The following is an 18,201-nucleotide window of genomic DNA, read 5'->3' as shown; positions in this document are numbered from 1 at the left end:
AGTTCGACAGCATAATTGTGAATATAAAAAAGAAAATCAAACACTGAGAGTCTCACAAATCCTTTTGTTTGAGGAACTACTCTCTTCAACCATTCATTCACATCTGCAGCTGACGTCAGAACAGCAAAAACTTTTGCTCATTCACCAACATCACTTTAGAGCTAGTGTTTGAATGATTCTCTTGCGTAATGTCTAAAGTGATGACAAAACAGGTCATTTTGCTCACATTTACTCACTTTATAAGGCTGAATTGCATGAAATGCCATCAGTATTTCCCAGTATTTCTCTGTTGCAATCGTGAGATCACAATAATTAACCCATAAAAATCAAATCGAAGCAAACCTACCAGACTACTGTGGTATAAATACAGCACTACAACATGCAAAAGACAGAGACTGACTTAAATGGTCACTTACCTGTTCTGTAATGATTTGATCAGCTAATTTTTAAATGAAAATAATGCTATTTCAAGTTTTTCTTCCCTAAAGACTTATTATGCAGTCTCTGTCACCATCTTGTAGTGGTATGTTGACCGTCTTTGCTCTGCTCAGGCTGATAGCTGCTAACTGGAATTATAAATAATTAAAATAGGCACTATTCTTATAAATAAACTGCATTGATGCAATCTAAACAACTACATTCTTGCCTAAAAAGCCTCAAAAGTACATTCTGTTGTCCAACAGCAGCAATATTTGTCAAACTGCTGTAAGTTGTTTAGTCCCTCTTTAGTCCTAGTGTGGGCTTAGTAATACACAAGAAGGTGAAGAGGCTGTACGAGTGCTGATATTGCTTTAATATCTCACGACTACAATTAGTTATACTGTTGTATAAATAAATAAATTATATATATATATATATATATATATATATATATATATATATATATATATATATATATATATATATATATATTTATATTTACTAGTGGTGGGCCGTTATCAGCGTTAACACAAGACTCTTATCGCACGCAAAAAAAAAATATATTGCCGTTAATCTATTTTCAAAGTTGGGTTGGGAGCTGGGTCTATTCTACGCAAGCTATGATGACTTGACCTTGATATTATAGCGCGGATGTACACCTGGCCGGTGAGCCGTCTGACAAAAAAGTGCCCTTCTTAATCAAATCAGCAGGATGCCTGAATTTAACTGCAGTTCGGCAGTTTCACTTTAACTCATGAACATTTCAGTCATGAACTCGTAACAAACTGGGGTATTAGACGCAAATAAGGAGTAAGGACTGGTGAGAGTGTTGGGGAATTTAATAATGCACGCCAAATGGAAAGAAAAAAAAATTCTGTATTGTGTGTGTTTGTGCGGTCCTTTAGTGACAGCCGTGTGTGTGAATCTTGTCTAAAAATATGCCGAAAAGTCCTACATGATGGTAATAGTTTGATTGCTGTGTTTACTTCAATAATGCCACTAATATCTGCATACTCCACATGTCTTAATTCCATTTCTGTTTAGTTCAGTTATGACTTTAGTAGCACACATATTCTGAATGCCTTCGGCAGAATTCAAATGAGCCATTTTAAAGAAGATTAATTCCAAGATTACAGTGAGATTAATCTAGATTAAAAATAAAATAATATATGCCCACCTATAATATATATATATATTTTTTTTTTTCCAGTGTTGGGTTGTGGCGGAAAGGGCATCCGCTTTGTAAAACACTGCTGGATAAGTTGGCGGTTTATTCCGCTAATAGCAGATTAATAAAGTGACTAAGCCGAAAAGAAAATGAATGAATGAATATTGATTTTATAATTAAATTAATAATTAAATAATTATTATTTTAATTATATTAAATTATATTTAACTATATTTATTTATTTTTTCATTATAGTTCAAAGCTCTACTCGTGCGTGGCAAGTAAAAAATACCTAAAAAATATTAGTATAATTACACAGCAGATAAAGTACAAGATAAATAATGAAATATATAATTAATGAAAAGATAATTAAATTTTTGTTTTATTATTTACAACAATTTTATGTCAGGATTATTATTCAACAAAATATATGTATTTAAATGAAATTACACTAAACTAAATGTCACCTACCAGGCTACAGGGCAGAATATAATTAAATAGCAAAGAGTAAAATACTTTTTGCTGTAAATGTTTGATTTTGTTGTGGTGCAAAGCTCAAATGGTGCAATTATATAAATATAAAATGTTACTTAGAGCTAAAAAAATAAATAAATAAAAGGTTTTTAGTCTTTTAAAAGCCATTTACTTTATCATTGTGCAGTCAGGCAGAGGCGTACAGTAATAAATCACTCTTATCTGTATATGCACTGGAAGCGGCTGTGACCGGCCGGGTCGCCATGGCACAGCTCACATTACCCTGGAGCCCACAGGACCCAAGAGAGAACAGGCACTGCTCCTATTTGAGGATCCTCTGCTCTGAGCTTCACCCGTGCTTGTATCTGAAACACAAATCAGCTGCGTTCGTAAAACTGTGCTTTTCTACAGACCTGGAGGAGATTTAGTGAAACAGGTGGGTGTGTTTCCTCCTGCTTTTATTAGATTTGTACATAAATGTGACGTCTATGACATTGATAGGTTTGGAATCTTTAAAGGTCCCCTGAAGTGCCTTGAAATATACAGCTTTGTCCAGTGTGTGACGTAATTAAAAATAAACATGAAGACAGGACTGGGCATCTTAGGTAGCTTCACCCCCTTTTAAAAACAGCAAATAGCATGTTGTTTATATTGCCAGTCAGGAATTAAAATTAACACAACCAGATATTATTATTATTATTATTAATATTATTAAACGTATCAAACCAGTTATTAATTTCTTATACATTAGGCAAACCATCTGTGTAAACATTGGATAACGTGTTAACAAATGACTGATTTCAGTTGCGTCTTTTAGGGGGTGTGGCTTTAGGTAATAGAGAGCATTTAATTGGTCAGAACATCTGATTGGAAGCTAAAGTGCGCAGTGATGTCATAAATATTCTTGAATTGTTTTTTAGAAACTGCATGTTTTAAATACTTAAATCTTTGAAAATGCTAATTTTGCTTTTGTTTTGAAGTATATTAGCTTAAACATTAGTATAATGTTACTAACATTGATTTTGGTTTCAGGGGAGCTTTAAGCATAAAGAAAAGTGCAGTAAATATACACGTTTTTAAATGTGTAAATGTTTTTCATGGCCAATATATGCATATGTCTGTGTGTATTTATAGTCACTCATCATGGACGGATGGAGAACCACAGAGAACAGCATCAAACCTCAGCTGGTGGTGAAGATTGTTGGTGGAAAGCATATTAAATATTTTATTGATGGGTCCAAAAGGTACACGTATTCCTCAAAGGGAAAACACATATTTGTTTCATATAACTTCATGTTCATAAAAGGATAAACAGTTAAAGTCAAAATTATTCACCTTCCTGAGAATGTTTTTTTCCTTCTTAAACATTTCCCAAATGATGTTTAGCAGAGGAAGCATTTTTTAACAGTATTTCCTATATTTGTTTTTTATTCTGGAGAAAGTCTTATTGTTTTATTTTGGCTAGAATAAATGAAGCATTTATTATTATTATTTAAAATCATTTTAAGGTCAATATTTTTTGCCCCTTTAAGCAATATTTTTATATTGTCTACAGAACAAACCATTGTTATACAAAACTTGCCTCATACCTTGACTTTGTCTTAATTAACCGAGTTGAGCAACCCGGGGTCATTGTGGAAACGTAGCCCCGTGGTTGTTTCTGGAGACCGCGAAATACGTCCCGGGAGGTACGTATTCGAGCAGTTTTTGTTTTCGCGAGAGGCCGCTGAGCGCGCTTTTTCGCGTCTAGGATGCCTCTTGGGAGCGCACGCCGTTCACGCCCGCGCTGTTCTCACGTAAAACTGTGGAGTTTCATCCTCGTCCTCCTTCCCTAAACCCAAGCAACGATTTGCAAAAGCCGTCCAGAAAAAAAGCCCTCATCCGATTTTGACAGCGTTTTTGGATCTCGCCCCGTCGCGAACTCATTCGCTTTTATTTTTTTTGGATTCTGCTTTTCATCTTACCTGATTTCAGGAAACCGCTCTTCTTCCGACTCGATCCTGGTCATCGCCGCGGCCGGCTCCTCCGGGCCTCCGCTCCGCCGACGTAACGCTGCGAGCTGAACGGACAAACTGGTTGAAGCGGGAAAGCCCTCCACACGGAGGCGAGCCGACAAGCGCAAAGAGGAGGGGCGGAGCGTCGTCACACTGCCCCACAGCGTTCGCTCGATAAAAAAAGAAAAAAAAAAACGCGCAAATACGTACCTCCAGCCACGTAAATCATGGTCTCCAGAAACGTCCGTGGGGCTACGTTTCCAGAATGAGCTTGGGTTGGAGTTAAGCCTTTAAATTTCACTTTAAGCTGTATAGAAGTGTCTTGAAAAATATCTAGTTAAATATTTTTACGGTCATCATGTCAAGATAACATAAATCAGTTATTATAAATTAGTTATTGAAACTATTATGTTTAGAAATTAGTTAAAAATTCTTTCTGTAAAACAGAAATTGGGGGAAAATATAGAGGAGGACTAATAATTCTGACTTCAACTGTAAATGCATAAATAATAGTTGCAAACAAAAAGAGCTGTACCCAAACACAAATATATAAACCATAAGTATGTTGTCTGGAACAGTTATATAGTCCCATAGATCATCTCGAAATAATCAACAGCTCAGAAGACAGAAACAATTCATCGAACAAAGTCACGGATGAAGATTTGAGCAGAAAATCCCCTTCTTATGACCTGAGACCAGCTGAGCACAAAGATAACCTGTTAGATGCTCTCCAACAGGTACGGAAACACCAACCTTTTTATGCAATTCTGATTTTGCCTCACACAGTTAAGTGGGCTTGAAAAACCACCTGTAGAAAACACACTCTTTCATCTCTCTGACACTTAACCCTCGCACCAGTTTTTAAACATTTGCACCAGACACTTTTCTTATAATCACTCCATGCTAAAGTGTGTTATTTCCAATGGACGTGCACGGATTGTGTCCCACTTTTTTTTTGATGGCCTGTGTTGAATTTAAATTCTCATTAGATTATAAGTAGACTATTAGATGGGGTTAGGGTTAGTGTACGTTGACGTACTTACAAAGTTTCTTATAGTCAGTTAAATGTCTGTCAAAGGAACAGTATCAGCAGATATTTAGCAGACAGTCAACTAATACTCAAATGGACCATCAAAATAACAAAAACAGTTATTTCCTTGACACATTGCTGCAATGTTTCAAAAAGCTAAAAAGCAAGCACAGGCTCATTGAGAAAACATACCCCTGTATACATATCTGGAGAGCTCGAATTATGTAGCCAGAGCTACAAAGTATTTAAAACGAATGCTACAAGGTGGTATGACATCACAGACAGCTTCTCTTTCTTTTCGAGCTACCAGCTGACCGCTTAGCTCTGTATGGAAGGCAAAAAATATAATAAACAGGTAATTAATAGGGTGAGAATGTGGTAAGATTTGAAGAAATGGTAAAAAAAAAAAAAAAAAAAACATACGAGGGCTTTTCTTTTTCTGGATTGCCTTTTAAAATTGTTGGTTGGGTTTAGGGAAGAAAAAGAGTGGGGGGGTATGGGGGGGTTGGGGGTCAGTCAGTCATTTAACAGCAATTTCTGGTGGATTTATATGAGAACAGCAGGAGCAAATGGCACTCATGAAAAAAATTTGAGATCTGAAAAAGCATACACAGTGACCTCTGGTGAAAAAAAAAAGTACCTTCTGGAATGTATTTCACATCATCCAGAAATGTATATAGGGGTACGTATCCATAATGATTCATTCATTCATTTTCTTTTCGGCTTAGTCCCTTTATTAATCTGCGATCACCACAGCGAAATGAACCGCCAACTTATCCAGCATATGTTTTACACAGCGAATGCCCTTCCAGCTGCAACACATCACTGGGAAACATCCATACACACTCATTCACACTCATACACTATGGCCAATTTTAGCAAACCCAGTTCACCTACCCTACATGTCTTTGGACTGTGGGGGAAATTGGAGAACCTGGAGGAAACCCAAGCAAACACGGGGAATACTTGCAAACTCCACACAGAAATGCCAACTGACTCAGCTAAGGCTTGAACCACGTCATCATCCATGATGATCTTGAATTTAAATAATTTCCAAGTGAAAATGATGCAGGATAAAGCAAAGGAATTTCTTTTTTACAATGAAAAAAGCAAGGGACTAAGAACTGAGCCTTGAGGTAACCCACAGTCTACTTTTGATCAATATGAAGATTCTTCATTTACTGATACAAATCAATAACAGAACAAATGTATGTGTGTATTTTTAAAATGAAAGCACAATAGTGTTAATGGCATCTTAAATAATGACTAACCCTAACCCTAACACTCAGCAGTGTGTGATTGCCATTGGCCATTTTTCAAATCAGTTTCTAAAACCTAGCACGTATCGTTTGAAATAACTGCGCTGTCCATGGTGCTGAAACCCCTACTAGAGTTTACTAGACGAATAAACACTTTCATAGTTTGAAGCTCATGCAAAAGACAGCAGGATGCTAATATTTGGTAATGTTCCAGTTTCCAGACAGACGGTGTGTGACGGCACCATGCGGAGACCGATCACAATCATACATATATCCGAAATCCACAACCAACCCAAGCTCCTCGAAACAACTCCTGCAAAATCCTCATTTTACAGAGGAACAGGTGAGATTTCATGTTCACAGTGACTCTAAATCGAGTTTGAGGTATAGCTTATATTGTTATTTATATTTATGTTTTCAATTATGCAAACACTTAAAGCAACACTCCACCATTTTTGAAAAAAACGCTCATTTTACAAGTCTCCTAGAGTTAAACAGCTGACTTTTTGAGTACATTCAGCTGATTTATTGAGTAAATAACTGCCAGGTGAAATTGATGCAGGATTAAGCAAAGGACTTTCTTTTTATAATGCAAAAAGCAAGGGATTGAGAACCGAGCCCGAGTACCCCAGTCTACTTTTGATCAATATGATGATTCTTCATTTATTGATACAAATCAATAACACAACAAAATGTTAACATAGGCTCATTCTGAAAACGAAGCCCTATAAACATTTCTAGAGATTGCCAATTGTACACTGTTGGACATTTCAAAGGGTTTTTACAGTAACTTACTGGCAACAGTGTTGCCAGTAAGTTACTGTATTTGAGATTTACAGTATACAATCGTAAATCAGTTTACAGCATGTTATCGTAGTGTCTGAAAATGGTTAGTTACTGTAAAAACTAATTTAACAGTTAACGACTGTAAACCTTTTAGTTTTGTCCTAAATATTTTATTATATAATTTTATTATTATTATTTTAGTACTATTGACATAAAAAGACACGATTACAAAATAAACACTCTTTATTTAACACATTGGAGATGCTTAAAACATTTAAGAAAAATGTGTAAAAATATTACACTTCAATCATTCAAATTATCTTATTTTAGGGAGAAAAAACATTGAAAACGACAAAGCATATATATACACAAAGCAACTATAGCTAACGTTACCATTTCAAGATCGCTTCAGACAATGTCGCCAAGCAAATGCTAACCAAGTTACAGAAGTGCTCAAATCAACGTCGAGTGTTGTCTGCACAGACAGACGCGTTTTTACCTGGATTATTTGTTGGTCTTTCATTCGTATTCTTCTTCTTAAAATTGTCAATGGAATAGAATAAAGTCAACTGTTTAGTTCTAGGAAATAAGCCTTTTTCAAAAAAAAGTTATTTTGAAGGATTAGTTCAAATATTTATTTAATAAAAAAACTAATATTTGTTAAAAATTATGATTTATAATGTATTTAAAATAACTGTTTTCTGTTGGAATACACAGAGTAATGGTAATGATAATGGTAATGGTATGCCTTCTTTCGTTTAAACGCAATTGGAGAAGTATTAAATAATATCATGAAACACAAATAACATATAATATTTTCAATTCATTGTAAAAGACCTCCTCTTAACAATATGGATGTATTCATTATTTTGTTTTTGGTCAGTTTAATGCATCAATACTAAAGAAAAGCAATAATTTGTTGTCATTGAACAGTAGTGTATTTAAAAAAGTGACAAAGTAATTTTAATTCTTGCAGTTTAACCGATTATTAGCGCCTTTATGCGATATATATTTTCAATTTTCCACGGAACAAACCACTGTTATACAGTGACTTGCCTAATTACCATAATTTTACCCTAATTAACCTAGTTCAGCCTTTAAATGTCACTTTAAGCTGAATACTAGTATCCTGAAAAATATCTAGTAAAATATTATTTACTGTCATCATGGCAAAAAATCTGTTATTAAAAATGAGTTATTAAAACTATTATGCTTAGAAATCTTCTCTATGTTGAACAGAAATTGGGGAAAAATATACAGGGGGGGCTAATGATTCAAGAAAGCTAATGATTCTGACTTCAAACTGACCTGTGCAGAGTGAGGATCCGCAGCACGGCCTCCTCACGTGTCTCTCAGAGGAACTGCAGGATTTGGAGCAAAACAAACTGGAGCTGATGGAGCAGGAAGTGACATCACTGGACTCGTCGGGATCAGGACTCCTCCATCAGTCTGAGCTAATGTTTCTGCTGCTGAAACTAAAGGTCCCGGTGAAGCTCAGAACACTGGCATGTGTGATCAGAAAATTCAGTGACACCACTGATCCACTGCAGGTCCTGCACATCACAACCGCTGATCGTCACAGAACATACACTGCAAAAAGCAAACAAAACAACAATCTTACTTAGAGTTTTGATCTTGTTTTAGTCCACATATCTAAAAACTCTTAAAACAAGCAGCATTTTCTAAACTGTAAAGGACAAAACTATTGCAGTTTTACAATTTTTTACTTTTTTATTTACAGTATTTTCCGCACTATAAGGCGCACCTAAAAGCCTTAAATTTTGTCATAAAACGGCCGTGCGCCTAATAATCCGGTGCGCCTTATGTGTGCACGGAGTTCAAAAATCTGTAAAAATGTTGTTGTGTGATTTCGGAAAGCGCTCCGCTTGATTGGCTGTCGGAGCATTTCCCGCCGACACAGGGACGTAAAACGTACACTCCGTATGCAGCAGCAATAAACCAATCAAAACTACATATGTTTGTCTAATGATCCCCGAAAATGGCACCAATGAAGAGACATGCTTACGAGGCACAATTCAAACTAAATGCTATTAGTTACGCGGTTGTAAATGGGAATAGAGCCGCTGCGAAACAATTCCAAATGAATGAATCTATGGTTTGGAAGTGGAGGAAACAAGAAAATGAACTGCGCCAAGTTAAGAAGACGAAACAGAGTTTCCGCGGGAAGAAAGCAAGGTGGCCACAGTTAGAAGACCAACTTAAGCAATTGATTGAGCAGAGAACAGCCGGAAGAAGTGTCTCTACAGTCACCATTCGACTGAGGGCAACAAAGATAGCACAAGACATGGGGATCGAACACTTTCAAGGAGGCCCGTCTTGGTGCTTTCGTTTCATGAAAAGGCGCCATCTCTCTATCCGCGCACGGACTACCGTGGCGCAACAACTGCCAGCGGATTACAAAGAAAAGCTGAACATCTTCCGCACTTACTGCAGTAACAAGATTACCGACATAAACATCCAGCCCAAACACATCAATACACGCGGTCTCATCAATTGCGCGGTCTCAATACACACCACGTGCCATGAGAAGTCGGCTTTCACTGTTGTTCTTGGTTGCCATGGTGATGGACAGAAACTACCACCTATGGTAATTTTTAAGAGGAAGACACAGCCAAAAGAAAAGTTTCCAGCTGGAGTCATCATTAAGGCCAATCAAAAGGGGTGGATGGATGAGGAAAAAATGAATGAGTGGCTGAGAGAGGTGTACGTAAAGAGACTGGATGGTTTTTTCCACACATCACCGTCCCTGTTGATCTGCGACTCCATGCGCGCCCATCTTACCGCTACTGTGAAAAACCAAGTGAAGCAAATGAATTCGGAGCTTGCTGTCATTCCGGGAGGACTAACAGAAGAACTCCAACCGCTGGATATTGGTGTAAACAGGGCGTTTAAAGTGAAGTTGCGAGCTGCGTGGGAGCAATGGATGACAGACGGCGAACACTCTTTTACTAAGACTGGTAGGCAGCGCCGGGCGAGTTACGCCACCATATGTGAATGGAATGTGGATGCCTGGGCTAAGGTGTCTGCTTTAACTGTTGTCCGAGCTTTCGCAAAAGCCGGCATCATTGCTGAACAGCCACCCGGCAATGAGACTGACTCCGACAATGATGAGAGAGAACCCGGCGTGTTTGATGACGAAACTGCCCAGCTGTTCAATTCAGACATAGAAGATGAGGACTTTGATGGATTTGTGAGAGAAGACTGATTTAAAAAAATAATGTGAGTGTATTGTTAAATAGTACAATAAAGTTCAACTAAACTATGTTAACTGTTTTGCTTTCATTACCTTTATTTTGCAGACAGTGTATTTTAGCGTGCGCCTTATAATACGGTGCGCCTTATGTATGGGTTAAGTACAGAAATAGACCCCGTAATTGAGACTGTGTCTTATAATCCGGTGCGCTTTATAGTGCGGAAAATACGGTATCTCAACCCACATCCATAGAGTAACTTACTTAACTATAAATTCATTCATCCACTTTCATCCGCTTTTTCTGGGGCCGGGTCGTGGGGGCAGCAGTCTCAAAAGAGAGCCTCAGACTTCCCTCTCCCCAGACACTTTCTACAGCTCTTCCGGGCGGATCCCGAGGCGTTTCCAGCCCAGGCGGGAGACATAGTCCTTCCTGCATGTCCTGGGTCTTCCTTGAGGCCTGGTGGGACATGCCTGGAACACCTTCCTAGGCATCCAGGAGGCATCCGAAACAGATGCCCGAGCCACCTCAGCTGACTTCTCTCGATGTGGAGGAGCAGCAGCTCTGAGTTCCTCCCGGGTGACAGAGCTCCTCACCCTTTCCATAAGAGTGCGCCCTGCCATCCTGCAAAGGAAACTCATTTCGGCCGCTTGTATCCGAGATCTTGTCCTTTCAGTCATGACCCAAAGCTCATGACCATAGGTGAGAGTAGAAACATAGATTGACCGGTAAATCGAGAGCTTTGCCTTTTGGCTCTGCTCCTTATTTACCATGGACTACTACATCAACCGCATTACTGTTGCCCCTGCACTGATCCCCCTGTGAATCTCACATTCCCTCCTTCCCTCACTCATGAAGAAAACCCCAAGATACTTGAACTGGGGTAAAGACTTTCCTCCAACCTATAGATGGATAATATATAAATATTATGTTAAAACTTTCATAAATTTTAAACTTAAAAGAAAATTGATTGAAACCTGATTAACTTATTGAAATAAGTGTCATTGCTGTCATGACTTAATCTTGTACAGTGTAGACAAATAAAAAAACTGTTTTGTTTTCAGGAATAATAAGTCAAAATGAAATGAGTTTTTCCTTAAAACAAGCTGAATATTCTGCCAGCGGGGTGAGAAATATAAACTTATTTAAAAACAAAAACAATATATTTTTCTTACCTTACTGGCAGATTATTTTGTTTTCTTTAAGTAAAAACAATTGATAACACTTTATAAAAACTACACACTATGAATAATCGATTAAGCATAAGCAAATAGTGAATTAATTATCTGTTAAGCATTAACTCTACAATAAACGTTAGTAAGCAGTTTATAACTGCTGCTATAAATGCTGTATTCTTGACATAACCACGTGTGTAATGTACTTAATAATTGTACCTGCATAATTTGTGAGTAATTTATTATTTTTTTAAATTAAAATGAAACAATATTTTTTTTACCTATTTTTCTTCCTCCATGCAGTGAAGCCACAGCTATATAGTCTGGTACTGACACGTTGTGGCCAATCGCCAATACACAATGTATGGCTCCTACATACACCATGGACAATTTAGCTTACCCAATTCCCCTATAGCGCATGTGTTTGGACTGTGGGGGAAACCGCAGCACCCAGAGGGTACCCACGCCAACACGGGGAGAGCATGCAAACTCCACAGAAATGCCAACTGACCCAGCCTAGGCTTGAACCAGCGACCTTCTTTCTGTGAGGCGACCACTCTGCTTAATATTCACAAATATTGTCCTACCCTAACAAACCATACATAAATCAAACATTTTTATTTATTTGGCTTTCAGATGATCTATAAATGTCAATTTAAAAGATATATGCAAAGTTAAATGCAAATTCTTATTTTAAACTCATGTCACACCACATGCCACAGATGTTTATCACAATAATCTTTGATTTTAATTCATTAATCATTGTTAAAAAAAAAAAATATATATATAAATATATATATATATATATATATATATATATATATATATATATATATATATATATATATATATATATATATATATATTAGGGATGTAACAATATTGTAAATACCATCATACCTCAATAGTAATTTTTTTCAATATGACCGCAGGCGCATGACTCAATAAAACTATATTTCTGAGAAAAATTTGCTCAGGCGAATGAAGCGAACGGGAGGTAGCGGGAACTACAATTCCCATCAGCCCAGGCGTGGCCATCATCCTTTGCGGTCTGTTGTCACTACAGATCCAGTAATGCGGAAATGGAGTGTGTTGCTAGTAGCGAAGAAAAAGAGCTGGAAATGATCGAACCTAAAGCGGGTTTTAAATCATATGTGTGGAAGCATTTCGGTTTCTTTCTAAAAAGATACAAAAAAGGAGAAAAGGTGACAGACAAAGAAAAAAACAGTATGCAGGCACTGCCAGACTGTGGTGAAATATAAGTCGATGAATACGACTAATAACCGTCATGGGGACTGCAGAACACAGCACACTTGTTAGATTGATGCAGACATTGACTTGTACCGCAAAGAGACCTCTATCTCACTCATGGCTTGTCCTCTCAAGTGGTGGAAAGACAATGCACAACGTTACCCACTGCTGTCAACCTTGGCTAAATCATATCTCTCTGTCCCAGAAACCTCAGTCACAAATGAGAGGGTTTTTTTTTCTGTTGCAGGGAACATGCCCAGAGATCCCAGCTTTTACCAGATTATAGTTATATGATAATTTTCCTTAAAAAGTCCATCTCTATCTAAATGTAGAATGTGATGAGTTTTCAACAATACTAAATTGAAACCTTATTTTTTTATGGTTTAATAGTTTTTTGTTATTAAAATTTAAAAGTTGAAGTTCCTGTTTCGAAACTTACAGACAGATGGCTAATTTGTATGTCATTGATATGTTCAGTGCTAAGGTAAATAAACACTTTTGGCACTTTTTTCGAGTATTTTCATTAGTTTTGTTTTTCCTGTAAATTATTCAATAAATACCGTACCGTGCCATTCATACCGAGGTATTACCGTACCGTGAAATTCTGATACAGTTACATCCCTAATATATATATATATATATATATATATATATATATATATATATATATATATATATATATATATATATATATATATATATATATATATCCCTCATTCCAGAATTGTGGGTACATTTCAGGCGTTTTCCAAGCATTTTCCTTGGAATGATACATAACAAATGTATAATTTAGAATAAACAGATTTTTAAATGCAAAATATGCTTTAATATGACAGAAACAATTGATTATGTTACTAAATGTTGCTTAACTTATTTTTGTTGTTTAGCTCAACATACTAAAATTAAAACAGACACCGCATGGCGTGTCTAGAGCACAATTTCTTGCATTTTCAACATATTATTGTTTTGAAAAAGTAAAAGAGACATTCCCTGAAATATCACAGTAACAGAGTTGACAATTTATCTATTAATAGTGTATGCTTAATATTTTCTGCAAATTAAAGAGAATAATGACAATATATATGCAGAAAAGTTGTTAAACAAAGTGTTGTTATATAATAATGAGGTTTCCTACAGATAACACTAGCATTAAAATGTCTATTTTTTCAGTATATTTTACTTACCAGACTGCTCTGCAGGTGCACTATAGAGAACTGCTGAAGTTCATCCAGAGAGCAGCACAAGATGACAACCAGCCAAGTGTTGAGGTCTGTCCATAAGCCTGATTGAAATACCAAAAATCCATTTTACACAATCCGCAGCTTTCTGAAACATAAAACAGAATGTGCTTTTTGATGTGCATTTCTGAACGACAGGCAGAGATCTGCAATGCATCGGTGGCAGATACTGACCTGGAATCAGTGAGTGTCAGGAGTGAAAATGCAGAAAATGGGGAAACGTGGCTTCAGCGGTTCCAGAAGATGGAGATGGCCTTACGCATGTGTGACACTAAAAATACAGGTAGAAAACATTAGAGAAAAACAGTGTGTCTGGTTTGAAGATGTTAATAATATTAATAATTCTTTACATTTATACAGCGCTTTTTATGAGCACTCTAAGTACTTTACACACATAGGGGGGAATCTCCTTATTCACCACCAGTGTGCAGCATCCACCTGGATGACGCAACGGCAGCCATTTTGCATTGGAATGCACAGCACACACCAGCTGATTGGTGGAGAGGAGACGATGAAGCCACTTATGATAAGGGGAGGGTTAGAAGGCCATGATGGACAGAGGCAAGTGGGCAAATTTGCTGAGTCAGGACCTCGGTTTAACGTCTCATCCGAATAATGGTTCTCACTGAGCAGTATAGACTCTCTGTCACTATGCTGGGGCATTAGGACTCACACAGACCACAGATTGGGCGCCCCCTGCTGGCCTCACTAACACCACTTCCGGCAGCAACCTAGCTATCCCATGTGGTCTCCCATCCAGGTACTGACCTGGCGCAGTCCTGCTAAGCTTCAGTGGGCGACCATGTGAGAGTTGCAGAGAGCTCAACATGCAAAAGCCATGTAAGAGTTACAGAGTGCATGATTATATTATGCACTTTTGAAGATGAAATATCCAATGTCTTCCTATCTTACTTTGAGAAACCATGTTTTTAAAACATTTCAATAATTTTCTTACGTTTTTATTAGCAAACTGGCAATCCTTAGCCCATCTTTGCTCCTGAACGACTAGATCTTTCTTGAATGCTGTTTCTGTACCAAATAATAATTACAATCACCTGTTGACATCACCTGTTTCAAATTCCATAATTTAACCAATTTACCTGATTACTAGCCTGAACTACTCCTGTCCCAACTATGTTTGGAATGTGTTGCAGGTCTGAATGACATGAAAGCATGTGTGTTTACAAATCAAATGATTTTTACCAAACAAAACAAGAAATATTTTGTGTTCATATTGTCTGCAATGAAATACAAGTCAAGGTAAATTAGGAAATTTCCTCTTTTATTTGCGTTTTTCATACTGTCCCAGCTTTTTCTGATTTGGGGTTGTATGAACCATTCACATGGAGAAACGGATTTAGGATCTACTTCAGTTGAAAGCCCTCATGGTTCAGAACCCACAGACATTCTTGCAGTTTACCAGTGTAATGTGCATTCCCTACTGAAAAAAAAAAACAGCTTAAACCAGCCTAGGCTGGTTGGCTGGTTTTAGCTGGTCGACCAGGCTGGTTTTAGAGGGGTTTTGGCCACTTCCAGGCTGGTTTCCAGCCATTTTCTGCCTGGGCTTAGCTGGTCAGGCTGGGAGATGACTAGCCAAAACCAGCTATGTCCAGCTTAAACCAGGCTGGTCAAGCTGGTTTTAGCTGGATTTACCTGGTCAGTTTCCAGGAGATGGAAATGGCTGGAAACCAGCCTGGAAAAGGCCAAAACCCCTCTAAAACCAGCCTGGTTGACCAGCTAAAACCAGCCAACCAGCCTAGGCTGGTTTAAGCTGGATTTTTCTGCAGGGTTTATATAGTGCATTTATTGTGTATGTCCATACACCCAAAGCGCTTCACAGTCATGAGGAGGGGGGAATGTGGGGTGGGGTACACTACCTTAATGTACAAGTAGCTTAGTTTTAGCTACTTGTACATTAAGGTAGTGTTTAGAAATCAAAACAAACAAAAACAAAACACCAGAACTTGACAAAAAGGAACAAACACCTACTGCCAGCTAGCGTTTCGGAAGTAACAGCGCGCAGAAGTATAAATGCACGGCAACACACAAGACATGCGCCATAGGTCACGCCGATCACTCAACGAAAAGTAAAACAAAATATAAAAATTTGGTACATACTTTCTGTATTTTCTTCGCTTGAACTGACCCGATCTAATCCTGTTTATATGAATTAAACCTGCTTCCGACCAGGTTTGAGCTAGCAGAACTGTTGCTATGTAAAACAACTCTCGGATCAGCTTTGAAGAACGAAACGATCCTGGATCATGTCAAATCGTGAATAATCAAATCCAGTTAACTAAGTAATCCACGTACGAAGAACAGACCCTGGCAAAGAAACTCGACACAAAGGAACATAAACACCTACTGCCAGCTAGCATTTCGGAAGTAACAGCGCGCAGAAGTCTAAATGCACGGCAACACACAAGACATGCGCCATAGGTCACGCCAATCACTCAACGAAATGTATAAACCAGGCTTTACTCTTTACGAGAAGTGCCATGAGATTTTTAATGACCACAGAGAGTCAGGATCTACGTTTAATGTCTCATCCGAAAGATGGCGCTCACTGACAGTATGGTGTCCCCTTCCACTATACTGGGGCATTAGAACTCACACAAACTGCAGGTCATCAGATCATTCAGGGGTGTTCAGCAAATTAGCATCCACCCAACTATCTCCCCATCATCCATGGAACGGCAGGCTAAATCTGCTACCTGGTGCCACTCTGCACAAAAGGACACGTTTTCCCTTATGCTTTGAAAGATTTCTGATATATGAAGATTAAATTGAATACTGTCCTGATTTGTGATTATCATTAATAAATCTCGAGTTGTTGTGGATGTCCAACTCTTTGCAATCTTTGAGTCTGTGACAGCTTGTTTCAGGCAGTTCAGAATCACTTTTTAATCTCTAAACACTCCATTTATCTGCACTTTAATCTTTAAAACGTTCACGTTCGGATGCATGAACACCTACATTATAAACTGCATGAAAAGTCAATCTATGAAAGCATAACAGGGGCACTTTAAAAAGATTCAGTCGGCAAGGTGGCTCAGTGTTTAGCACTGTCACCTCACAGTAAGAATGTTGTTGGTTCTGGATTGGGTTAGTTGGTATTTCTGTGTGGAGTGGGTTTCCTCCGGGTGCTCCGGTTTCCCCCGCAGTCCAAACATGTTCTCTATGGGAGAATTGGATTAACTAAACTGGCCGTAGTGTATGAGTGTGTGAATGCGAAAGTGTTTGGGTGTTTCCTGGTACTGGGTTGCAGCTGGAAGGGCCTCCACTGCATAAAACATATGCTGGCATAGTTGGCGGTTCATTCTGCTGTGGCGACCTCTGATAAATAAAGGACTAAGCCGAAGGAAAATGAATTCAAAATTCTGTGCCTGAAAAAAATCATCTTTTTCTTTCAGGTTATGTGGACAGAGATCAAGCCAAACGCTTGATACTGAACTACAGCCTCATCTTTGATCTGGATCTGAGTCCTGTGAAGGTCAGCGAAGTCACGCGTAGCACTCAGAGAGAGGGCAGAGTTCACCTCGCCTCAGCTCTGCAGCAGCTGAAGGAGCGATGAACCTCTTTAACCTTTTCTGCAATCTGTTCACAGATGAAAATATTACAGTCATCCACAGTAACCCCTTTGAGAGATATTAAAGTTGTCTTGAAAATCAAATTTGCTCTACTTATTTTGATTTGTATATACTAGTTCTTGTTATAAACAATGTACAGTTGAAGTCAAAGTTGTTAGATCTCCTGTGATTTTTTTTCTTCTTTTTCAAATATATTCTTTTTCATAATTTTCACAGTATTTTTATTTATTTGTTTATTTATTTATTTTTTTTCTCCTAGGGAAAGTCTTATTTGTTTTATTTTGACAAGAGTAAAAGCAGTTCTTTCTTTATTTAAACCCTTTTAAGATCAACATTATTGGCTCTTAAAGATAATTGTGCAAGGATTCTTTATTTATTAATGTGGCTATTCCAGTTTTATGATATAGTATTGTTAGTAGAGGTGTGAACCTACACTGGTCTCATGGTTCGGTTCGTTTATGAATATCATGCCATCGATTCGGTTCAATTCGATATCTCAGTGCATCGATGTTGCTTTCCATACACAGTGTTGTATTTTGGGGGGAGGCTATAACAAGCTGTCTGTATAAACACACACACACATAGACACACAGCACTACACTGT

General features: G+C 37.8%; 1 protein-coding gene across 5 annotated transcripts; it reads left to right on the top strand.

The window, feature by feature from the left end:
• Window positions 1–2,289: 2,289 nt before the first annotated feature.
• LOC103909720 (pogo transposable element with KRAB domain) lies at window positions 2,290–17,744 on the top strand. Of its 5 annotated transcripts, none has more exons than XM_087307781.1 (8): window positions 2,290–2,498; window positions 3,197–3,306; window positions 4,673–4,793; window positions 6,560–6,688; window positions 8,448–8,681; window positions 13,969–14,037; window positions 14,146–14,290; window positions 17,421–17,744. In XM_087307781.1, exons 2-8 carry the CDS (start codon window positions 3,206–3,208, stop codon window positions 17,579–17,581), a joined length of 960 nt encoding a protein of 319 aa, XP_087163907.1. In that variant the 5' UTR covers window positions 2,290–2,498; window positions 3,197–3,205; the 3' UTR covers window positions 17,582–17,744. The 5 variants fall into 5 exon arrangements, with proteins under 5 accessions (XP_087163907.1, XP_087163906.1, XP_087163909.1 ...); XM_087307780.1 differs by having other exon boundaries at window positions 4,643–4,793; window positions 17,421–17,742; XM_087307783.1 differs by having other exon boundaries at window positions 2,326–2,498; window positions 4,635–4,793; window positions 17,421–17,742.
• The last annotated feature ends 457 nt before the right edge of the window (window positions 17,745–18,201 follow it).

This window comes from Danio rerio, chromosome 23, assembly GCF_052040795.2.
Source record: "Danio rerio strain M-AB ecotype USA chromosome 23, GRCz13ab, whole genome shotgun sequence".
NCBI lineage: Eukaryota > Metazoa > Chordata > Actinopteri > Cypriniformes > Danionidae > Danio > Danio rerio.
Note: the sequence above shows the minus strand (reverse complement) of the source record. Positions and strands in the feature narration are given on the sequence as shown.